The sequence below is a fragment of the Perca fluviatilis genome, chromosome 5 (assembly GCF_010015445.1).
Source record: "Perca fluviatilis chromosome 5, GENO_Pfluv_1.0, whole genome shotgun sequence".
In the NCBI taxonomy this organism is placed as follows: domain Eukaryota; kingdom Metazoa; phylum Chordata; class Actinopteri; order Perciformes; family Percidae; genus Perca; species Perca fluviatilis.
The window spans coordinates 20212595-20229811 of record NC_053116.1 but is presented as its reverse complement, the minus strand read 5'-3'; the positions used below and the strand labels follow the sequence as shown (position 1 = coordinate 20229811).

General features: G+C 40.8%; 1 protein-coding gene across 10 annotated transcripts in view; it reads right to left on the bottom strand.

Moving 5' to 3' along the window:
• Nucleotides 1–17217, bottom strand: part of LOC120558875 (neuron navigator 1-like) — a 97151-nt gene that overhangs the window by 41496 nt on the left and 38438 nt on the right. For all 10 annotated transcript variants that reach the window (XM_039800193.1, XM_039800191.1, XM_039800197.1 and 7 more), the window contains 2 exons: nucleotides 16030–16132; nucleotides 14104–14430 (listed from right to left, as the gene is read on the bottom strand). In XM_039800193.1, the coding sequence (XP_039656127.1) occupies nucleotides 14104–14430; nucleotides 16030–16132 (430 nt within the window). The remainder of the gene's footprint in view (nucleotides 1–14103; nucleotides 14431–16029; nucleotides 16133–17217) is intronic.

The following is a 17217-nucleotide window of genomic DNA, read 5'->3' as shown; positions in this document are numbered from 1 at the left end:
GATCGCGACCAGCTGTGCCTTTACCAAAAACGCAGAGGCTTTAAAGCGCATTCAGTCACAGGATAAAAACGCAGTCATCACATTCTCTGAAGCGACATTTTCACACTCTTAAATGTCTAATCAACACACCAGACAGCCCGCTGACACCACTCACTCAACCCTCTGATAAAAAGTCAACGCGGGTGAAGGATTCTATAAATCGTGTAAAAGTATCAATAACACGATGTAAAAATGTTATGGGCCGACCACAAATAAAATAATTACATTTAAAATGTCACAAAGCAAAACATGTTCAGCATGGCTTTATTAATAGTTCATAATTTATTCATGCTTTATATTACAGTAATAAGCCATTTGTAAGAACACATTTTGGGTTGTCAGGTCGTGAAAATGCCTTTGCCTGGGATATATCCTTCTATGGCATATCTTGCTTTTCCTTTTTTAATCCATTAACTTCTGGAAAAGAGTTGCAGAGTATCTTGACCAATATCAATTCATTACAATAGCATTTGAATGCTGTAGCTAGTGGAGGTGGAGCTTATTTTAACTATTTCATATAGTTGGATACTTTAATCTCTAACAATGCATAAATGCAGTCATATGTTTTATATGTGAAATCTTAATCTGCAATGTAACCAGTGATGTCAGCTGTCAGATGCATGTAGTTGATTAAATAGTAGAAACAGTCCCTGTGAAATGTAGAGGATCATTAGCAAAAAGTGGCATATATACTGTGTGTGTGTGTATATATATATATATATATATATATATATATATAAAGTACAGTAAAACTTCACTACAGTTCCTAATTAAGTAAATGTACTTAAAAACTTTTAACTTCGGTCAAATGATAAAAAGCAAAACTTTAAATATCATGGGCTTTATTATGGGGAGACCATAACAACACATATATATCTCTCTGAAATAATACAACAAATGTATTACACATATCGTTCAACAGTCGCCCACTGTCTAGGAGAAATGCTGGCTAATAGCCAAACCAACGGTGGCATAAATAAGCCTCCATCAGGATGTAATGAAGCAGGGAGGGTAAATGAGTTTAGTGTTTCAATTGTAAGAGAGTGTGTATTGGCTATTGGAGACATAGAGGAATAGAGTGAGTATCATGTATCCACTCCCCCTCCCAGAGCTCTGCCCCCTAACATCCAGTGGTGTTTAAACACTTTAACCACTGAGTGGACCCCAGTGAATAGATCTGCCTGTCTGTTGGGTCTGTTCAATAAGTGAATAAAGGGTGAGAAAGAGAGAGACCGACAGACAGAGGAGGGGGGTGAGATTGAGATAATTAACACTGTCTTTTCAGTGAAGAAAATAGTGTGAGTGGTCAAGATAGAGAGATTGGAAAAAACACCCACAGAGAAAGAAAAAAAGAGACCATTAACACACTCTTTTTAAGTGCAGAGGGAACAAAGACAGGATTCTTCAGGGTACTGCTCACCCGTACCATGCAGAGCCAGGTGGGCACACTGTGTGTGAGTATGTGTGTGTTTGGGGGTCTGATTGGCACATTGGCATGCTGAACTGCAGGTGTGTAGAGCCGCTGCCATCGTTGTTGCCTAGCGTTACTAATAAAGAGAAAGGAAAACAGTTTCTATGTGCCTGTATACACAAACAATCCAACATTCACACACACACACACACACACACACACACACACACACACACACACACACACACACACACACACACACACACACACAATCCTCCTTAAGTCATCATGAGCCTTTGCTCTAATTTATGTCAACTCTCATCAGAGTTTCTGGAAAGAGTAGTTGGACAGCACTCTGCTTCAGTCAGGCCAGCTTTTACTTTGACCACTGACTCATGCCCAGACATGCCCTCTGTCACCCTCTGTTTATTTGCTTCTCCTCATCAAAGAGTGTCTCTTTTTCGTTGCCCTCCTTTTTACTCAGTATATAAGACCACAGTGCTTGTTTTTTTGATGTCCATGTGCGTTCTGGTGCAGTAGGCCACTGTAATTAGGTGGTGATGTAACTCTGTAATGACAGTATACAGGCAGGGTCATCCATATGACCCTGGGAACCTGTCACTCCTCTGCGGATGAAAGAGACAAGTGACCTGGGAAAGCTCATCCCCCTTATCAGACCAGGAACACACACACACACACACACACACACACACACACACACACACACACACACACACACACACACACACACACACACACACACACACACACACACACACAGTTCTATTGTCTGCTTACTGGCAAATAGCCTCCTCCCCCAGAGGAAGAGTCAAATCATAGTGTGTATAGTAGCTCACTAACAACAACAGACCTGAGGTTTTAAAAACCCAAATGCTGAAAACATGAGCTCACAGTCACACACTCGGGTTTGAACATCAAAGTGTGTGTCCCCGTGTTGAAAAGGTGCTCTTGTGGTTAATTGAGGGACCCTCCATGTCTGGACTACGAAAAGAATCTAATTGGTCTCTTGCTTGGAGAGGACACTATTCTCGAGGTCTACTGAGGACAGTACTCAGCTCAGAAAACCTTACTTCAAATATGGTCTGTCTTTCAAGAGACAGAGAGGAACAAGAGGAACAAGAAGAACAACAAAAAAGCCAACGTGCGATACGTTTCAAATATTGCTCAACAGATTTCTGCAACCAGTTCAGCTCATGTCTCCTGGAAAAATAATGAGGATATGTTCACTGCTGGGAGCACTGGTGCACACAGCGAGGATGAGATTAAGAGATGGCGTATTGAGGAGAACAGGAAGGGAGAAGGATGGTGGGAGGGCAGAAAGAAAGGTGTGTGACTAATGTCGAAATAACTCCAGAGAATAACACGGTGGGAGTCAATGGGAGGGAAGCAAAGTTAATTCATATGCGCATTACAAACCCCGTCACACCCCACTGTTAACCCTCTAAAGGCTTTGCTCTAGTGTGCATGTTGTATGTGTGTGTGTGTGTGTGTGTGTGTGTGTGTGTGTGTGTAGCATAGATTTGAGGCAGCTTCAATCCAAAAGCTTGTCCTTAACCATGCAATTTCATTTACCCCCTATAGAGGAACTAAGCATGTACTTTAAAGGCTGTATAGATGTAAAGGGAGGGCATGAATGAGTAAGCAAGGTGAGGGTGTGTGTGTGTGTGTGTGTGTCTTTTACTGCGGGAACCAGTTTCAGGAATTAACCTGATCATTTCCTCAATCTCCTCTATTACTGTAATAACAAGAAAAGATTCTTAACACGTAACAATGTTTTACATACTGTAAAATTGTAAAAGGGAACGCAACAAAGGCACATTTTAAAGGGTTTGTGTATATATATATATATATATATATATATATATATATATAAACATGTTCTCTCCTGCCACTGGTAGTATCTAGCCATGCAGTCTATATTTTCTTTTTAATTTCCCCAGGTTTTGAGATATCTACCTCTGAGACATTGTCCATTTCCAGAAACAATGTCCCTATTCTTTAAGTTATTGGGTTTTTCAAATAGTAATGGGGGGAAAAGAATGTTAAGCATGCTAACATGCAGTGGCAAAGCTAACACTCGATGTTTAGAAGATATGTTTACCATGTTATGCATCGTAGTTTAGCGTGTTATCATAGCACTAAACACAAGGTAAACTGAGGCTGATGGGAATGTCATTAGTTTTGCAGGTATTTGCTTATAAACTAAAGAACCAACGTATTGTATCTCTTCTAAATGTAGTAGTGAGCCGACTGACATTGTCATCCCTGAAGCCACTGTTGTGTAGCGATGTCTCCTAATTCTACCAATAATCTCACTATATCTCTTCGTATATACCACACCACGCTGCAAACTTGGCTAAAAATCTTAACTCTCTGCCTACTTACTATATTTGTATTACTTTTGTTTTGCTGTGGCATCTTTTTAGGATTTTTAAGAGCTACAAGAAAAGCTAATAGGATTTAAGATGGTAAAAGTAATAGATAAAAGTAGTAGATTTAGTGGTTCAAATGACATTTATTTTTATAATATTTCAGTGCATTGTTTTTGCATAAGTATTTTGTATATTCATTCACATTTCTCTGAAGCCTTCCTCCAAAGTCATAAAAGCAAAGGATTGTTGACTACATGATGTGAGTCTATTCCATGCTTGTTAGTTATAGCATCATGTTCACCATCAGTTGATATTTTCAGGTAATTTCCTCCTTTTCATGTCTTCTATAGTTCAGGTGTGATTATATCATAACAAAACAACATGAAGTAAATTCAGTAAACATCTCCAGGAAGAGCGGGATCAGCCTCTTTCCTTTAAGGAAATGGGGTGAATCAGTCATCGGGCAGAAGTCGTGGCATTTTAACCTTTGTTAATTAAGAAGAGTCCACTCACACATACACTGTTTATTTCCTTTGCACGCTCATATTGTTGACATGGTAACACATCCCTCTGAACTACGTGGGGGTCCTTCACATGCGCACACACACCATGGCCACCATAACCCCCTTATCCATACCCCCACTGCTGACCAAGTTCCTGAGTTCTCTTATTTTCCAGCCCTGCCATAAGAGGAAGCTAGGGATTAGCGGGGATTATGCCGTAGCGTCTCCATAGAGATTTACCGGGCCTCAGTAGGAGGGTGGTGGGCGTCTAGGCAACAGTAGCTGTGGCATTGGTTTTGGCGTTTGGTTAGGTGCTGAATGACATGGCCTTCAAGAGACAGAGTATAGTCATACTGGGAAAAGGAGAAATATGCTGTAGAAGTTCAAGGAATAAAACAGCAAGGAAGCAGAGAAAAAAAGTTTTTTTCTTGACTTTAAACTTTTTTTTCATTCCAGAGTAGAATGTGGGAAAACCGGTCCGAGGGATGTAAGTGTAGTTCCCAGGTTTCGATCCAGAACATGAGTTTGTTGCTCAACGCCAGTATGTTGCACAATAATGAAATGGCCTGTATTCAAACTAAACATATCCATGCAGAGTGACAGGAGGCATTCCTATAACAATTGACTGCAGTTAGCTTGGACATTAACAAACAATAGTGTATGGGTGTAACTGTACGTGTATGTGTGTGTGTGTGTGCGCGCGCGTGCGTGCGTGCATGCGTGTGTGTGTGTGAAGAGAGACAGAGGGCCATGGACAGAAAAAGAATGAGGAAAAGCAAAGAAGTACAGCAAATATTTTCTTTAGCAACAGTGAAAGTTGCGCGGATGAACTGACAATTAGGAGAAAGTCTAATTTACTTTTTGTGCCTCGTTGGTTTGGACATAAGTAAACTATGTAGTGTAATGATAGTAAATTAAGAAACTTTAAAGGCTGTATAGATGTAGAGGGAGGGCATGCATGAGTAACCAAGGTGAGGGTGTGTGTGTGTGTGTGTGTGTGTGTGTGTGTGTGTGTGTGTGTGTGTGTGTGTGTGTGTGTGTGTGTTTTACTGTGGGAACCAGCCTTCAGGAATTAACCTGATCATTTCCTCAATCTCTTCTATTACTGTAATAACAAGAAAAGTCCTCTTAACACATAACAATGTTTTACATAAAATGGTAAAAGGGAACACAATTACATAACAAATGCACATTTTAAAGGGTTTGTATACAAAAAAACATGTTCTCTCCTGCCACTGGTGGTATCTAGCCATGCAGTCTATATTTTCTTTTTAATTTCCCCAGGTTAAGGTTAATAATGAAACAGTGTAGCTCAAACAGCCTCAGCAAACACAAGAGAATATAAAAGGAAGGCACATAAGGACAATGAAATAGGAGGTGTTAGGGGGTTTCGAGGATTGCAAATCCCCCTGCAGCCCCATATGTTACTCACTGTTAAATCTTTTAATGTGTTTGTGTATTAGTGTGTGTATGACTCCATATGTGCATATGACTGCATGTGTGATTGCGTGTGTATTTGTGCCACTTTATCACACAAACAGATTAATGTCATTATTGTTTGTCAGCAGCGTCCTTCTGTTACAGCTGGAGACGATTACATCATCCCTGAGAAAAATAGCAAGGCAGATGAATAAAATATATAAAAATACAAACTCAGCTACTAGAGATGAACTAAATGTAATTATCATATAGTTATCCTATTAATTTATGAAACTGAAAAACAACAATGCACAATGTCAAAGTTATCTCCATATAACTCATATATATGCTCATGTTATCATGGTGCTTGGCATCTAAAATGTTGTGTGTGTGTGTGTGTGTGTGTGTGTGTGTGTGTGTGTACGTGTTTTGCCCACACGTGGTGGAACAAAGAAGGAGCACACTCCTCCGATCAGGCAAGTTCCCTCCATACTGACAGGAAAAGTAATCGATTACACGCCGCACTGAGCAGATAGAGCCACAGGAGCACCGCACAGCGCCAAAGAGGCCCAGAGAGGAGCAGGTAGTGGATGACAAGAACAACACATGCCCCATCACCCCCCTGAACCCCACCTCAATCTGCCTCTCATCAACATTTCATGTGAATTGCCCACCGTCTCTGACACACAATGTCGTACAGACAGAGAGAAAGACATAGTGAGACAGGGAAATCGTGATGCCGAAATCTTAATATATACTTTTGTGAAAATATTATATGAATTCCATCTTTTACATGTTCTTCTGTCCAGCACCTAATATTTATGGTCTGGATGTGCATGCTTTTGTCAACTTTTTTACAAAATATTGAATTAACATACATTCAGCCTAAAGGAACATACCAGTATTTTCTGTGGCTTTTAGTTCCTTAAAGAAATAATCTTAAAGATTTTCATTTAAATAAATGTCTGTTAAGTCAATATGTATCGCCGAATGTGAGCCAATGGCCCACTGATGAATGCCCTTGCATTTGAAACATTACGAACCAGGCGTGGGTGTGGCGACATTCCCGATGATGCTGTTTAGATCTCTGGGAAGTGAAATCCGAAAACACACTTGCCAAAGAAAACAGAGCATCAACAACTTCTTCAAATCATGCTGTAGTTGATAACAGTGCTGACCATTTCCAACGCATGTAACGCATTCTGACAAAATTTATATTTTCAGGCTATTTATTTCTGTATGGTATTAAAATCAGTAGGCCGACTTTTGAAACTTGCTTGATTGGATTGTAATCCTAAACAGCAAACATTTATTATTGTTACATATTAATACAGTTAAAGTCCAGATTCATTTGAAGTCTCACCACAATAACATGAAAGTAAAAGTGACTTATGACCTTTTGATACAAATTCTAGGGATACTAGCAGCAAAACATAAACAAAGTTCATATCAGATATTTCTGAGCTGCACTGCGATGAGAAATCAAAATAATTCTAAAATGTCTCCGTTTCACCACAGTTTTATGTCCCAAAATCCTGAAATCAGTCTAAAAAGTCACTCTAGAGTTATATTCCTTTTGTTAGTAGATTAGTTTCACCTTTAACCTTTTCAACTCACATTGCTTTGATGGCACACAGCAAATATAAAACGCACACAAATGTAGTTAAACTCCTGTACACAAGATGATATGAAGTTGATGTGTGTCTTTCTTTCCTGCTGGGAGGAGGTCTGTAACTGGACCGCAGTATGAGTCATAGTGTAAAGATCTGGCTCCTAGCAAGAGGGAAGCCCTGGGTGTGTCCACTGAAGATCACATCAAGAGAATCAGTAAGAGTGAGAGTGAGTGAGTAAGTGAGAGAACGGCTCCATCACCTGTAACCTAAATCAGATCCAGATGTTGGAAGAGGAATTCATTAATCAGATGTGTCAGGCTGCATTACATTCTGTGTGTGTGCGCATGTGTGTGCATGCGTGTGTATGTGTGTGTGAGGACAGACAGAGGGAGACATGGACAGAAAAAGAGAGTGAGTAAAAGCAAAGAAGTACAGTAAATGTTTTCTTTAGCAACAGTGAAAGTCGCTGCAGATTAACGGACAATTAGGAGAAAGTCTCATTCACTTTTTGTGCCTCGTTTGTTTGGACTAAAAGTAAAATACTGTATGTGTTTCATGTAGTGTAATGATAGTCAATTAAGAGTTTCTCATTTTTGGCCAGTAGATGGGGTCAGAGTACAGCAGAATTGAGCTTGACCTGAGAGAGCTAACACTGCTCTCTACACCCAAACACACACACACATGATTGTGACCATCAGTTACTACCCTGTCCTTCTGGAGATAAGGTTTAGAGGCAATGACAAGGTCCAGGAGTTACACCTAATTAGAAGTGTTTAACCATTGATACGGTCAGATAGCCATCAGTTAAAGGAATACGCCACCGTTTGTTGAAATAGGGCTTATCACGGTCTACCCTGGCTGTAGATAGGTGGGCCAACACATTTTTTGTCTCAGTGCAAGTAATTAGGTTGTTTTTTTGTCTTTTGTTGGCTCACTTTTACTCACAACATGCTAACCGGCAACATAGGATTCCATTCACTACGCTAAGCTAACTAGCGGCGGCGCTGCCGGTGTTGCACCGGACTAAAACAAGTAGATAGGTGCGTTGGCCCACCTATCTACAGCTAGGGGCGACCGTGATAAGCCCTATTTCAACCAACGATGGCGTATCCCTTTAAGGGCCATAACAACCTCCAGTGTTTGAATACCACCAAACATTTAGTGGCAGGCAGGAGGCTAAAGTAACCACAGGTGACACCAAAGCTTATTCCAGGCATCAAAACAGATTACTTCTCTATTAAAACGTTCCTCTTTCTGTTTCACTTCCCTGTGCTGTACTTCACTGACACTGAGTGCAACTAGCTCACTTCTGCTTTCTAGAAAGCAGACAGCACTAAATCAAAACACTTAAACCAGAAGACTCTGAAAAGCTTAAGGGAGCTTAGTGTGTCTGTGTCCTGCTCCAAACAAATATTTTCATAATTCAGACGTTTAATGTAGTGAACCAGCTTGTCTCGCAACGTAACCATGGAGACTGCACGTTTACTAATGGGAGGTCGCTGAGAATGGGAGCTCTTCCATCCAGAAACAAAAGCGTCTGCGCCCAGCAGGGCAGAAAACAAGCAACACGCTCATCCAATCGTCTGCACGTGTGTGTGTGTTCGTGTGTGTATGCGTGTGTGCATGTTGAGCCCATTATCACCATTCAAACAACAACAATGGCAATCACTACTGACTATCAGCCCAGATGAGGCTCAGACAGGTACTGTATGTAGACTTTATACGTTGTGCGGGTTTGCCATAAAATTACACAAAAATACACACATATAGAGCTATTATTCTCCTTTTCTGAGCACAATATCTTTACTACTTCAAGACGGTCCCAATTTACTCCCCATGCACTTTCACACACTCAACATTAGGGCAACGTAGGAAAGCTTTTTTGCACACCTCTTTTGTCGGGCAGGTGCGTAGGATATGATCAAAAGTAGCAGATCAGAAGCTTAGAAAAAGTCCTGCACACTGACCATTACGCAAGCAATAATTTATTTAGAAAAATACAACGTTACGGTCTTACGGTAATCTTACGTTACGGTGTTGATCTAATGACAAAGCACAGAATTTACCCTGTTGTGCTTTGTGGTGATTCAAAAAAACTTTATTGTCTATCACATAATGTTTTGTCTTAAAACAAAATTGTCTTAGGTTAGGGTCTTAAAAACAACATAAACAACATACATTGTTTTCTGGACAGTGGACTGCTCACTTGTCTCTATTATGAAAATGGGACTATATTGTTTGTGTCAATGACGCGCTGTGATACAGACGAGGTATTACATTTTCAATTCCTACTGGTTACTAATAGATGTTACAATGACAGTGTGAACAAACCACTACATCTGTGTAACAAATTGGATTTGTCAACGTAAATGGATGGAACGATGACAAGAGTAATGGAACGAAGGTGCCTTGAAGAGGAATTTTATTTCTTATGCTCTGCTGGAGGATCTTATGTGGCAGAGCTTTGCTGAAATGTATGCTCAAACTCTGAAAGAAAAATACAGAGAAAACTTCTCACAACAGGATGTTGGATTAACAAATCAGCTTCCTTAATGTGCAGATCCACACAAAGATGTTTATGTGTATCTCCACAGAAGCAGAATTCCAGCTTCACACATCTAGCACATGAAGCAAGCAACATTATTGTTTCACTGGAGCTTTATGTGTCTGGCCTAATATGTCTCTTGACCACCAACTCCTGAGAAAAAACATCTGGGTCTTTAGCTTGCTAGATGTTCAGTTTTCTTCACCTGCTTTTAGCTAACTGTTGTTAGTTTAGTGCTGGGCAGGTTGCATTATTGGAGCTTGTTTTGCTGAAAACGGCTGATTGCTGCTGCTGCTGCTGCTGGAATCCGGGTTGATAAGAGAGATCAGACTGAACTGCATCATGGGCCAAAAATAGTGCAGTCCATAATTGTTGGTTTATTACTGCCAGCAACCTCTTTAACATTAAACACGATCGTCAATTAATGCATTGTTTATAAAAAAAAAAGATTAATGCAGGTTTTACAGATTAAAGCACGATCAGGGGAAGGACCTCCTCATCTTCCCCCTTCCCGCTGTTTCCCGGTAAGAATGACGTGTGCGAGTGAAAGTGTGGGGGGATATTGGGAGGGGTCTGGTTCCAGATGTAAGTGGTATTCGTCAGACAAGAAGAGGCCCAGGCTAGAAAAGCACAGGAAACGGATAACTGACTTAAGGGTCCCAACTCAGTGTGTGTGTGTTTGTGTGTTTGTATGTGTGTGTGTTTGTGTGTGTGTGAGAGACAATGTGTGTGAGTGTGTGTGTGTGAGAGAGTATGGGTATGTGTGTCAGACAGGTCACGGTACAGTCACGGTAAACTTTGTATGGGAATGGGAATCATGCCTATCCAGTGCAACTCAAGTGAGTCACAGTGCCCCTGATGAGTCAAATCCTGTTCACCCATATATGTTTATGGCCAATCTTTAATATTTTTTAAGACACTGTTTCCTCACAATTTAACAGAACAAAGAGGTGAGGACTACACAATCCAAACAAAGAACATGTGTGTATTTGTGATAGATAATTTATGTGGGGAAATCCTATGTATTATATATGCTGAGATGAAATATGGTAATGTAGTGTGACCTCTGTACGACAGTGGAAGTGCCTCTATGTATAATGGATGAGTATACATAAATGATGAGATAAGGGAGAGTTATCCAGCATAGGGCTACTTCGAGTTGACTGGGTGGAGAGAAGCAAGGAAAGAGGGAACAGCAGCACAAGCCTTCCCTCTAGTGGTAAAGACATATTTATTTGGTTTGAAGCCACCAGACTGCAGCCTGCAGACTCAAAATGACCATATGTATGATTCAATGAATGCCAACATGAAAAGTTGATTAAGAGATTAGTCGATCTGCAGAAAATAAATATTTATAATAGATAATAGTTTGACATTTATCACAACATGCCAAATGTTAGTATTTGCTGCTTTTCTCTGTTTTAGTTTTTTTTTATAATGGTGTATTGAATATCTCTGGGTGTTGTTGAATACAACAAACAACGTGAAGATCGCTCGAAGTCAAACTCAAAGTCACTTTGGGCTCAGGGCATATTTTCCCATTTTTGGACGTTATATAGAATAAACATTTACTTTTATTGGATAAATATTCAACAGATTAGTCGATGATGATAATAATCTTAGCTAGTTAGTTAGTCCCAGCCATAGAAAAAAAACACCTCTCTGACACAATTTCAACAACATTACAATCTTCACAACGGAAGGATTTGGTGAAGGACCGTGTTTCCTCTATGTTGATTTGACTGTGGCGGCCCCCCACGGCAACATTTCCCCCCACAGTATCGGAGAACGTTTGTATTTTAGGTGCATTATTTACATGCTGAAGTAGTTACACTGCATTAAGATAATGTAATTAATAGTGGGTTTATTGTTATTTGCTACAGAATGCTTAGCCTATATGTCAAGATCAAAGTTGGCTTATATAGGAACTCTTGTTGCAGCAAAGTGTCAGTTCCATTTCATTGGAAGGGGGAGTTTGGACCTGCTCCCACTGCTAAAACAAATCCTAAAGGAAACACTGTAAGGAATATTGTTATGGATTACATTAGATTGTTATATATATATATATATATATATATATATATATATATATATATATATATATATATATATATATATATATATGTGTGTATATATTCCACCCCTTGCCTGAATCCTCACCTAGTGTGTCTTTAAAAATTATAAAGACATCATGATTCATGATACAACATTTACTTTTACTTTATCTTAATTCATTCAATCGCAAAAATAGATAAAAAAAAACTACTGTGTTTTCTATTTTTCTTTGTCTGTCTGCAAACTCATGCTGTTTGTCTGTCTATCATCTCTCTTTCTTAATCCTTTGGCCTGCCAGCAAATGTTGCCATTTGTTTTGCCTCCTCACACAAAGCAAAATATAAACCTGTAGAACCACAAATTGAAGGCCATGACCAGATACACAATAACACTACAGGGACCTGAACTGTGTTGCAATTGATTTCTTGGTGACTGGGGGTACATTTTTGTGGTTACCATAGAGATGTCAAGCTGTGGCCAGCAGAGGATTTTTTTTTTTTGTTTGGTTGGATGAGGTCTCTCAGCTTTACACACACACACACACACACACACACACACACACACACACACACACACACACACACACACACACACACACACACACACACACACACACACACACACACACACACACACACACACACACAACACACACACACACACCAGAACACTCACATTTACAATGACATAATGTGTTTTCTTCGCTGTGCTTAGAGTTGGTCAATGAAAAATGATGCTGTGTGTGCAACCAGTTACAAATTTTGTGTCATACCTCCTCATCCAGCTTTACACACACACACACACACACACACACACACACACACACACACACATACACACATTTACAATGAAAATAATGTGTTTTTCTTCGCTGTGCTTAGAGATGGTCAGTTCTCCAAAACTAACTGAGGAAGTCCAGGGAACATAATGTATGTCATTCTGCAACAGACAATCTTAAACTTAATTTCCTCTATTTGTGGACTGATGAGAGACATAATTAATTAACGTAATTCTTCTCGATTGGTCATCAAGTCACAAGGTAATGCGTTGTCTTAATGAGACTGACGGACACTCAGGGAGCTGAGTAACAATTTGAACACTAACAGCATCTACCAGCAAGCTCTCTATTAGGTCTCTCTATTTAGGTATCTATAACTGCTACTATGATTTAGTTGTCAAAGAAAAACACAAAGGCACAATACACAATCAATAACACCCAGACAGACTCCCAAACACATTCACATTACATAACGAGATTTCTGATATTCCTCTCTAGTCCATTTTATAGCAGATAACAAATGAAGGATAGAGATCCTTTTCCTGTAAACTGCTCAGTGTTAGCTGCCACAGCCTTGCGGAGACTGAACGTACAGGTGTGTATGTGTGATGTCAGAAACAAGAAGATGTTCCAAATATAAGAGAGAATGACGTTTCAAAGACATACAACACCTGGGTAACAACCACTTCACAACACAACGAACACAACAAACCTTTCTGATCAACTAAACTGAAATAGTTCACTTTTTCTTTTCTGATGTGATCTCAAGATTAAATCTTTTGATCCAAGGAATCCAAAGTTCAAAACAAACCTCATTCTGACCCTGACAGCTCTGACTGATCCCGCTTTGGCTATGCAGAAAGAGTTACTAGTTTTCCAAAGACATCTGCATTCTAGCTCTGCCAGGAGGCTCTGGTGAGCCAACACTGTGAGGGGTCCACCACATGGAAGCCTGCTGGCAAATTTGACAAAATGATCTCTACATCATTCCCGACCTCTGCTAGAGGGCTGTTTTCCGACTATGGCAGAGCCAGCTGCATCAGGGGGGCTACAGCTGCCAGTGTCAAGGCAGACACTATGAGGGGTGGCTTGTGATGCATCACAGAGAGGCTGATCAAGGCTTTGTAGTGCTGGTAAACCACTTACTACTGGCCTGACTGCAGATGTGGCATGGTAACAGTTGGCAGGTGGCAGGATTAACCTCACAAACAACGCTAAAGTAATTACCGAGACACAAGTGTCCTGGTTCCTGCAGGCGTCATGAGGTTATAACATGTTCTTTATGCTACTCAAGTTAATGAAGCAGGTGTAAAAACACATTTTCAAATAACAAAGAACAAAACTTACCCATTCCCCAGATCATCAATATCATCATCATCATCATCATCCTCGTTTGGGCTCTTCCTGTCGAGGTTGCTGTTGCTGAGGTAATCTCCCTTCAGGAGGGACGGATCCGAGTCGTCCAGTGCTTCGATGAGTTGGATACGAGCAGTGTGGCTGATCCGGAGAGGGATGTCTGACTTGGTGTTACCTGTGGACGGAGCTTCACCAGCCTGCAGACGGGGGCTGGCTTGACCCTGGCGCCATGACAACGGAGAGGAGCGATTTGATAGGCTGGATATTGAGAATGCAGCAGCTTCATCGCTGTCGTAGCACATGGTCCCCTCCACACAGCTGTGGTATGAAAAAGAGGATATGTTTTAGGGTTTCTTAAGAAATATTCACAGCAATGTGCTCCTCTGAAGGGTTGAAAGGTTCAGCACAGTTTTGACAGACAGGAAGTGAATGTCTATCTTCACTTTCCTCATTTTTAAGAGTTTAGGATGTGCTTCCCCCTATCCCCACCCTACATCCTCTTCTCTCAAAGGGACCTCAGTGTATAAGGCCGCATAGCGATTTTACACAAGCTTAAGGATTATTGGTTTCCAGGTGTGTGCGGTGTGTGCAGTGTGCCTTTGTATATTTGTAAACACATAAGTAATATGTGTTTTCATATTTCGTTATTTCCCTGACAGCAAAAATGCCTTTATGTTCCTCTGTGACCTGCATAGCACTTCATGCCAGCGCACATTTGTGTGAGTACAGAAAACAGCATCACTAACATCACAATACCATGCATTCCCTGTGCTGAAGCAGCACGGCACATCACTGCTTAGTTCTTAGGGTGAAAATGATGAGCATTAGCATAATAAAAGTTACTGGCTCTCAAAGTGTTTGACAGTTCGTGCATTTGCCTGCTACATTAAAATTAATCTTGTCTGCAGGATACAGAATCATCGGAACAAAAACCATCAATGGAGAGACATTTTCAAATGAAATGCTTAACCACTAACATAAAACAGGCAGGGAAGACATGGCGAGAGGATGAGACAGAGGATGCTACCTATCTTGTTAAAATGGATTTTGACAGACTTTCTGCTTGTTATGCATTTATATATATCAGGGAAAGTATGTGTAGACAAAACAATTCCCTTGCTCGCCAATCCATCAGTTTAATTCATGCAAATCGCACACTCTAAACACTCGTTCTTCACAGGACATATTACATCTTGTTTGCACAGGAAACTTCCACCGACAGGCTGTAGGCCTTAAAGCAGAATATGTCTTCAGGGACAGCGGGAGTGATTCAAGGTTATTACAGTAAGATAAAAGTATGAATGGCAAAGGAAATGTATTCCAGCAGGGAACCATCTGCTGATTTGCTCTTCATGTAGGGAGCTCCCACTGAGGGACAGAGAGAGGATACATGGCAGGAGATGCACAGACAGGCAGACAGAGGGGAAGCTCTCAAGGACAAAAACTGAAGACACGCTGAATGCAATCAGAATCGGTGAATGAAAGACAGTAGCAGAGGGAGGGAGAGGACACACGAATGCTCACATACACTTAATCACAGCATTATTGCATGTCTTGTGTGCATGAATATAAGTCGTGAGTGTGCATTGGCAGGGTCGGCTTTGAAGTCAGCTTTGAGCTAATCCTGCTTCAGTTCCGTATTAACCAATGCAGAGGGAGAGCAGGCGGAAAATGACAGACTAATAGCTACTGGTATATCAGGAATACTGATATTGATCTGAGAGCCCATAGGCAGTTAACAACCACACCCCAACACACAGTTAGCAATGTCAATAAGAATCTGCCCATCTCAACTGCTGTTCTTTTTTTTCCTCTATCGTACAATATGCAGTTGTGGTTGGTGTGTGTGTGTGTGTGTGTGTGTGTGTGTGTGTGTGTGTGTGTGTGTGTGTGTGTGTGTGTGTGTGTGCGGCTGACCTGTGGCTAAGCTGCACTCCTCTCAGGCTGGTCATGGTTTCCTCCAGGTTCTGTCGAAGGTCCAGAACATTTTGGACTGTCCTCTTCCTCTGGGACTCTGGGTCTGCACACATACACGCACATGCGCGCGCACACACACACACACACACACACACACACACACACACACACACACACACACACACACACACACACACACACACACACACACACACACACACACACACACACACACACACACACACACACACGAAATGCCATGTTACAACATTAGTGGTTGACAAATAACATTCACAAATATATATTCTTACAGATGCACATGGAGTTAATAATATAAATAAAAGACCAAATATGAGTTGATACTGTAAATGATGATCATGGATGTTTCCTCTATTGGCTGTGCTCAAATAACCATGCAGACTGATACTCATATCAGTTCAGTCCCCACACAGAGTGACCAACTAAACAACCCTGAAACACGGTACAAGAGGGAAACAGGCGAAAATAATAAAAACCTCAAAAGGAAAAGACATAACAGAGGTAACAGTTGTTTTTCCAGATGGCAGTGGAGCAAACTAAATTAAATATGATGGCAGACCGACAGACAAAACCACAGAGTAGACCTTTAAGACCAGACATGCCTGTCATATCACCTGCCATCTGTCTGGATCCCTCTTTCCCTCCTCTCCAACCACCCTCAGTCACAATGCCCTGGTGCCCGCTCAATGCACTGTGCCCCTCGCTCTCAGAATAAACCAAAAGGCTTTCTCACTTAAATCCACCAGGGAACACATTGGCATTTCTAATATGCTGTAATCTGCTCAGATTGGGCTATGTAGATTCACGCTGGGACATCCAGCCATACTGCTTCATACGTGTGTGTGTGTGTGTGTGTGTGTGTGTGTGTGTGTGTGTGTGTGTGTGTGTACCGACAACTCCCCCTGTGGATTGGCTTTGGGTGCAATATAAGAACCAAAGTGGTTCAACCACTTAGTGATACAGACACCCTGTATTCATGCTCAGGAAACAAAACATGTTTCAGTTAAACAACAAACTAACATGCTAAACTAAGATGGTGAACATGGTGGAATTAGTATTTAGCTCAAAGCCCAGCAGTGCCTCTATTTATCATGGCTGTAGACTCTTTGTCTTGTTAAATATTTAACATAAATTCCATTTTTATATGCT